The sequence below is a fragment of the Pinus tabuliformis genome, chromosome 5_1, assembly GCF_031772625.1.
Source record: "Pinus tabuliformis cultivar Carrire ecotype Pingquan chromosome 5_1, CPIR1, whole genome shotgun sequence".
Lineage (NCBI taxonomy): Eukaryota > Viridiplantae > Streptophyta > Pinopsida > Pinales > Pinaceae > Pinus > Pinus tabuliformis.
The window spans coordinates 588,629,803-588,637,966 of NC_142305.1; the positions used below are offsets into that span (position 1 = coordinate 588,629,803).

Genomic DNA, 8,164 nt, shown 5'->3' on the forward strand with positions numbered 1-8,164 from the left:
ACTCAACTTTAAGTTTCTTAGGACATTTTTTTATAAATTCATGCATATCAACATTTACCAACCATTTGTTTTCTGGATGAAAATGTAGCTGATATAAATTACACTTTTAATTTATATAAAAACTATAAGACTTTTTTTCATAACAAAAACCTCTCTCTTACATTGGGGTATTGTTTTCATTCAAAGTATGATATATATAATACATAAAATAAATCCAAATATAATATATATATAGTAAATGTTTTGATATTTTTCATAAATTAATGCATATTAACATTTACCAACCATTTATTTTCTGGATAAAATTATAACCAGTATAAATTACTCTTTTAATTATATAACTTTGCTAATATTTAAACGATGAGAAAATAAAATAAAAAAAATTATAACAAAAAGCCTCTATTGCATTGAGGTATTGTTTTAATTCCAAATATGATATATATAATATATGGTAAAAATTTTAATATTTTTTATAAATTCATTGGCAAATATAAACTACTGTTTTAATTTACATAATTTGCTACTATTTAAACGATGAGTAAAAAATAAAATAAAAATTTAAACAAACCGACTTAAAAAGACTAGATGTAAAAAGTTGGGTTGGAGGATTTATTATCAAATTTCATTCCCCGCCGGCCGCTGTTGTATTTTGAACGAGAAAGACGATAGATACATCAGGATCCATGGACCGACTGTTGGTACGCGGTAAATTAAGTTGCCAAGGGGACCATAACTGAAAAAGATGGGAGCACATCTATTCATGAACCAACCGTGGAGGCTCGGGTGACGGTGACCTAGAGGTTCTGTGGAAGGCTCTATCTTTTACTTTTGACCCAGTTTATTTCCATATGTTTCACGGCCCTGGAAGGCTCTATCTTTTACTTTTGACCCAGTTTATTTCCATATGTATCATATGTTTCACGGCCCTGACTTTTAGTTTATTAGCCAGTTTATTTCCATATGTTTGACGGCTGTAGCTTTTAGTTTATTTATATGTATGGTGTGTGTTCCTATAGATAAACACCTGCAAGAACTGAGAGACCTGTATTTCCCACAAAATCATTATGATGGCCAAATCCACCCTGCAATCCAGATACTTGTACCAAGAACCACGGAGGATGACCATTCTGCAAAAAAGATTCCTCCGTTTTGTTATTCAAATGTTCAGTGGGTGGATAGTTGTGTCCAGCATTTTTACAACCGTTTCAGGCAAAGTCGGTGATTGTTCGAGTCAGGATATGCAATCTCTTCTGGCTTTTAAAAACGGTTTGCATGATCCCGCGGGACGTTTGGCTTCTTGGAATGTTTCTTTCAGCTGTTGCCAGTGGGAAGGTGTCTCCTGCGACAGCCGAACCGGTGCTGTAGTTGCGGTGGATTTGCAAAATTGCAGTTTGAGCGGCATCTTGCGCCCTGCTGCACTGTTTAACTTGACGGCCTTGGAGCATTTAGATGTCAGCTTCAATAACTTCACTGGTCTACCTATTCCTAAAGAGATGGGTCTTTTGAAAAACTTGAAATACCTCAACCTGTCCACAGCTGGATTTGCAGGTACCGTTCCATGGCAGCTCGGAAATCTGAATAACTTGACAGGACTCGATCTCTCTTCCCCTGTTTCTGAGTTGAAAAGTCCTGACCTCTCATGGCTTGCTAAACTCACGGCCTTGACAAATCTTTCTCTCAATGGAGTCGATCTCTCGGCAACGTCGTCTTCATGGGGACAGTCAGTAAGTAGTCTTTCCCACCTCTTAAATGTTACAATGTCAAACTGTGGACTGAAGGGTTCCATTCCCCCTTCCCTGCAGAAACTTAGAAACCTACAAACTCTCCATCTGGATAGAAACACTTTTCATTCCGAATTCCCTACTTGGTTAGCGAATATGACCAGTTTGATATATTTGCAGATGAGCAATGCAAATCTCAGTGGATCTCTTCCGTTTGAGCTCTCTCAGATGCCTCAGATACGATCGATTTCCTTGGCAAATAATAAATTATCTGGCAACGTTTCCCAGATTTTTCAGGGCCAGTGGAAGAGCCTGACCATTTTCCAGATGCCAAACAACAGTTTATATGGCTCCATACCATCTTCTATAAGAAATTTGTCATCTCTGACCGTGCTACAACTGCAGAAGAACAATCTGAGGGGAATGATACCAGAGTCGTTGGGCTCCCTCCACTCGCTTACTGTACTAGACCTAAGCTACAACAAATTGACAGGACCTCTCCCATTATCTCTAGGATCGTTGTCTAAACTGACCAATATCAGTCTGTCTTACAACACTTTGAGCGGAGCAATCTCAGAGTCACATTTCCGAAGTCTGAACAATCTGAAATATCTTGACCTGTCCAGTAACAAATTAACCTTGAATGTCACGTCTAACTGGACTCCGCCATTTGATTTAGATACATTGAGATTATCTGTTTGTCAAATAAAGGGGGGTTTACCCCCTTTTATGAAGACTCAACGTTCTATGACGACACTTGACCTGTCCAGTAACACTGTCACAGGACAAATCCCTTCATGGCTCTGGAATCTCCCCAAACTTGAGAGCTTATACCTTGCACACAATCAGTTGAAAGGGCCAATACCAACACAGCTGTATAACTCGTCGACTTCTTTGAAAGTGGTGGACTTACGAGAGAATCTATTTCATGGAAGCCTTCCCCGTCCACGAAGTTCTGTCTCAGGCTTCCCGTCGGTACTTGATCTGTCGGTAAATAACCTTACAGGTACAGTGCCTTCAGAAATCTGCATGATGTTGCATAGTTCAATTTTCTTATCTTTAGCAGCAAATAAACTCGGGGGCCGGATTCCTCTTTGCATCTGTGAGCAAACAGAGTATCTAGAGGCTCTGGATCTTTCAGCCAATAATCTTAGCGGGCAGTTGCTTTCGAGTTTCAGTAATTGCTCTGCTCTCAAGGTATTGAATGTAGCAAAAAATAATTTGGAAGGGCGGATACCGATGGAATTCGGAAACTTGAAGAAACTCCAGGTATTGCAGATCAATAACAACAGGTTAATTGGAAATGTTCCCTCATCCCTCCGAAATTGCACAATGTTGGAAATTTTGGAATTGAGTGGAAACAGCTTATCAGGCAAAGTCCCTGAATGGATCTCCGATCTTTCAAAGCTCCGCTTACTTGTCCTCAGATCAAATAATTTAGAAGGTGAGATACCTATCCAGATTTGCGACCTTCAACAACTCCAAATTCTGGATCTGGCAATAAACCATGTGTCAGGTTCGATACCACCATGTATCTCAAACTTGTCAGCATTGAGGAATAAAGATTTCGCAAGATCACCGCCAAGTGCGCTTGTCTACGCAAATTACTATAAAGAAGAACTTTATCTGATGGTCAAGGGTCAGGAAATGTCGTATAAATACATCCTCTCCACTGTGACTCTTCTGGACCTCTCCGCAAACAATCTCCGCGGTCACATCCCGACGGCATGAGCGATCTTAAGGGTTTACAGTCTCTGAATCTATCACATAATCACTTTACAGGATACATTCCCCTCCAATTCGCGGAACTGGTGAATTTAGAAGCTTTAGATATCTCATCCAACAATTTATCGGGAGGAATACCCGAAAATTTGGAAACTCTGAACTCATTGGGCTATTTAAACCTATCGAATAACAATCTGTCAGGGAGGATTCCAGATGGACTAAAGTTTGAGGCGTCTTCATTCTGGGGGAATTCGAAGCTTTGTGGGCATCAAATTCAGCGAAACTGCAGCGATCATACTTCTTATTCCGGTGCAGGAGAGGACGAAGACGAGGACGGTGAGCAGACAATGCATTGGTGGGAATCGTGGAAAGCTGGAATGGGAATGGGAGTTGCAATTGGGTTTGGAACTGTCATCGGAGTGCTAGCTCTGAGCAGGCGATTGGGCAGGCGGTACTTCCAGTTTGTCGATGGCATTTTGGGCTTCTGAAGCTTTGACCATCGTGTATCGTTTCCAGCGGCTGCCCGCCCAGGGTTCGATCTGTGAACTTGGCTGGAATGTCACGCAGCCCAGAGGTATTTTCAATATAATGAAGGATTTGTATCATTTAAATTAAATTATTTTTTAAATTTATCATTTATATTAAATTAAATTATTATTATTATTACTACTTGTACAAATTCCGACGCCTGCCCGTCCAGGTTTCGACAGGTTGAATTGAACTTTGCTGGACTGGACTAAACTCTATGAATGTCGTGTTTTCAGTGTAATTAAGGATTTGATGTCATGTAAATTAGATTTTTTCATCTTAAATTATCTTTTATATTAAATTAAAGTTATTTTTTAAAATTTAAGAAAGCTTTGACTATCGGATATAAATTCCTGGGCGTTAGACATGTGAATCTATGAATGTAACACAAACTGGAACTATTTCCCTATAGATTTGATGTTATGCGAACTATTTTTTTATTTATTTTTAAGGAATAAAGCCATTTTTAAAGGCTATTTAAATCAAATTTTGAAATTAATAAAAAATAATTAAATTACATGATATGTAAGAATTTTTTATCTTAATTACAATTTTATTATACGGAAAGGTGGTTTACAAATTTTATGTTTGTATAAGATTTGAAATAGTTTATGTTAGTATAAAATTTGAAATAGTTTAAGTGTTTTATATTTTTAATTTTTTTAAATATATTTTTTATAATTTTATTTTAAATTTTAGTGAAAATTATTGAAATTAAATTATAATGTTTTAATTTTTTCTAAAATATTAATGTGGACAAATTATAGCAAATATTAGATAGTAAAGTAGAAAATAAGATATTTTAAGATGAAGTGATAATGGTTTTCTTATGCGATTTTTGTAAAAAAAACTATATAGAGAGTTTTGTGTCAAATACAAGTTTTTTATTAATAGAAATAAGTCTTCTGTGATCCATAACATTGTTTAGATAATCTTCGGCAAAATCACATAACCAATCTTTTGTCGTCCATAACATTGTTTAGATAATCTTCGGCAAAATCACATAACCAATCTTTTGTCGACGCGTTTCGAACCAACCAGTGTGGTTCATCGTCAGGACGATGAACCACACTGGTTGGTTCGAAACGCGTCGACAAAAGATTGGTTATGTGATTTTGCCGAAGATTATCTAAAGAAATAAGTCTCTTTTTCTTTTCTAAAATGAAAAACAAAAAAATACTAAACTTAAATACTATAAAACAATATTCTTTATAACTCTTTATAACAATATTATATAATCAAATATTTATTATTGATTAAAAAATTGATATTAAATTGATATTCATTAAATATATGAAATTTATTATTCATTAAAAATCATGCCAAAATTTCCATTAATTCTCCCCATTAAACGACGCTAAATTTTCCAAAAACGATGGCCGGTTGGACTACACTAATAAGGAGAAGCACCATCAAGTTAAGAAGGCAAGACTTTTGAACAGCTAAGGGAAAATTTAATCGTTTTTATAGTACGTGCATAACTTTTCAGTAAAAAATTGATATTTTTCCTTTTTTCAGCGTAGGCACACCTTCGTTGAAATTCAATTCAAAAGTAGACGCGGAGAATTGAAGAGTTTTTGACAGTTGTAAAGAAAATTTTGACTTGGGTAAATATGGATAAAATAAGTGTTTAATCATCAACGAGCGAATTTGTGTGCTTGGCTCTGGCAAACTGTAGAGAGAACCAACCTCTAATGAATGTTTGAACAAAGGGAAAATCGGTCAGGTGTTGTCTCCAAACCTCTGATGTCCATAGATTCAATCAAAATGTTGTATAGCTCCTTCCTCGGATCCTACCAACCAAGACTCGATTTTCCATGTCCATGGAGTCTCCCCACTAGATATCTTCCCCTAGTCTAATTATGACATCCTCGGTTTTGGATTTGAAGAACTTGTGTTTTTTGCTCGACCTTGATGCAGCTTCAGAGGAGTCACGGAGTAAGGTTTGAATGAGGGTTTTGGTGCGAGCCCAAGGGAAAAGCATCCGAGAGAGGAGGGACGTCAGTGTAGCATCCGGAAGGTGGAGCAGTAGTAGTAGGCGCCAGAGGAGTCCCATGTACCGTATTTGAGGGGTTTCCAAGAAGATGGTTAAGGGAACCAACAGACGGAGGGGGAGGAGGATAACTCAGGGTAACAACTATAGGGTTAGGGTTAATACAGTCGGTCGCAAAGTTAAGTGTGGAAGGAGACGGGGGAGGGGAGGAGGGTACTAGCCAGACGGGAGGGGGCTCAAGGAAGGTCACCATCAAACTGGAGGGCCCCGAGATCGAGGGCAGGCCTACAATGGCATCCGTTAGATCACAACAATAGGGGAGCATTCCTTCCGAGGTTGAATGTGGAGTCCGCTAGATGTTGACACCTTCCAACGGGTCCTTCGAGTAGTCGACAATATCCAAATCCATGTCTATTCCAAAAGAACACTTCGCCAGCTGCCATCGAAAAGAGTGTAACCGTCACAATGTACCTAGGTCAGGTAGTATAGGCAGGTAAAAAAGTAAAAGAAGTCACGAGGCAGAGGTAAAAACTAGGTCATAACGAAGATGCGGATTGTGTTACGGTGATCGCCACGATGTCAGGTAGTCGGGTCAAGGTGAGTTGCTGCAGGTATGGAGCAGGCATCACTACAAAAACCCTAGCCTTTTTCGTGCAGCCTCCAAAACTCCATCCTGAGCTCTCCATCCGCTTTGTTCTCGCCATCTCTCTTCCTCCTAATCAATATCTATTTTCATTTCCATGGGTTTTTTCTTTGTGAAAAATCCTTCTTAACTAGACATATGTGCTTCTGTGATAAACCTAACATATTAATAAACCTAAGAGACTAATATTATAAACCGAAGGGATTAATAAACCCAAGGAATCAATATTAGAAATCTTAGGGATTAAAAACTAAAGGGATTAATATTTTAAACTCAAGGTATTAGCTAAATGAATGCATTAATCTTAAAAATCATATGGATTAAAAACCCAAGGGAATAATATTAGAAACAGATGGACAATTTGACTAAATCGACATTCAGTAATTCTATTAATAAACCAAATGGATTAATAAACCTTGGAGATTAAAATCCCAAGGGATTAATATTATAAACCCAAGGAATATATAAACTGAAGCGATTAATATTATAAACCTAAGGTATTAATAAACCCAATTGATTAATATTATAAACCATAGGGATTAAAAACCCAATGGATTTATTATAAATTCAATGGATTAATAAACACAAATGATTAATATTATAAACCCAAGGGATTAAAAACCCAAGTGATCAATATTAGCGAGTCAACAGGCTAATAAACCCAAGCAATTAATATTAGAAAGCCAAGGGATTGATAAACCCAAGGGATTAATAAATATAATTCATCAATATTATAAACCCAAGGGATCAATATTATAAAACAAAGAGATTAATAAACCAAATAGACTAATATTATAAACTGAAGGGGTTAATAAGCCCAAGAGATCACTATTATAAACCTAAGGGATTAATGTTGTAAACCCAAAGGAATTAATCTTAAAAACCCCATGGATTAAAAAACGAAGGCAATAATATTAGAAACCAAAGGGATTAATATTAGAAATAGATTGACAATTGGAAGGGTATGCTAAATCCACATTTAATAATACTATTATTACACCCAATGGACTAATAAACCCTAGAGATTAAAAACCCAGGGGATTAATATTATAAACCCAAGATATAAATAAACAAGCAAGATTAATAATATAAATTCAAAGGATTATTAACATTATAAACACAAGGGATTAATAAACCAAAGAGATTATTATTATAAACCCAAGTGATTATAAATATGTTAAACCAAAGAAATTTTGAATATTTTAAACCCAAGAAATTGATATTGTAAACCCTAGGGATTAATAAGCCCAAGGCATTAATAAACCCAATATAATAAACTCTAATGTTAAACTCAATATAATAAACTCTAATATTAAGCCTTAATATTATAAACCAAATATAAAACCCAAGGATTAACATTATAAACCTAACATATTCCTAAGAGATTAATATTATAAACCCAAAGAATTAAGAAATTGAAAGGATCAATATTATAAACCCTAGGGATTAAAAACCCAAGGGATTAATATTTTAAACCATAATAAACCAAAGGAATTAATCTTAAAAGCCCTAAGGATTAAAAACCCAAGGGAATAATATTAAAAACCCAAGAGA

The 8,164-nt window shown here is 36.1% G+C and overlaps 1 protein-coding gene across 1 annotated transcript; it reads left to right on the top strand.

Annotated features, from left to right (window-relative positions):
- The first annotated feature begins 1,019 nt into the window (after positions 1 to 1,019).
- LOC149166227 (uncharacterized) lies at positions 1,020 to 3,452 on the top strand. The gene is made up of 2 exons (XM_089430107.1): positions 1,020 to 1,724; positions 1,902 to 3,452. Exons 1-2 carry the CDS (start codon positions 1,065 to 1,067, stop codon positions 3,450 to 3,452), a joined length of 2,211 nt encoding a protein of 736 aa, XP_089286233.1. The 5' UTR covers positions 1,020 to 1,064.
- The last annotated feature ends 4,712 nt before the right edge of the window (positions 3,453 to 8,164 follow it).

What these genes read in the sequence shown, in the direction of transcription:
- LOC149166227 (XM_089430107.1), top strand. Translation starts at nt 1,065, where the DNA reads ATGATGGCCAAATCCACCCTGCAATCCAGATACTTGTACCAAGAACCA. An exon ending in CGTCTTCATGGGGACAGTCA is followed by an intron (nt 1,725 to 1,901) that starts GTAAGTAGTCTT and finishes ATATATTTGCAG; the next exon opens with ATGAGCAATGCAAATCTCAG.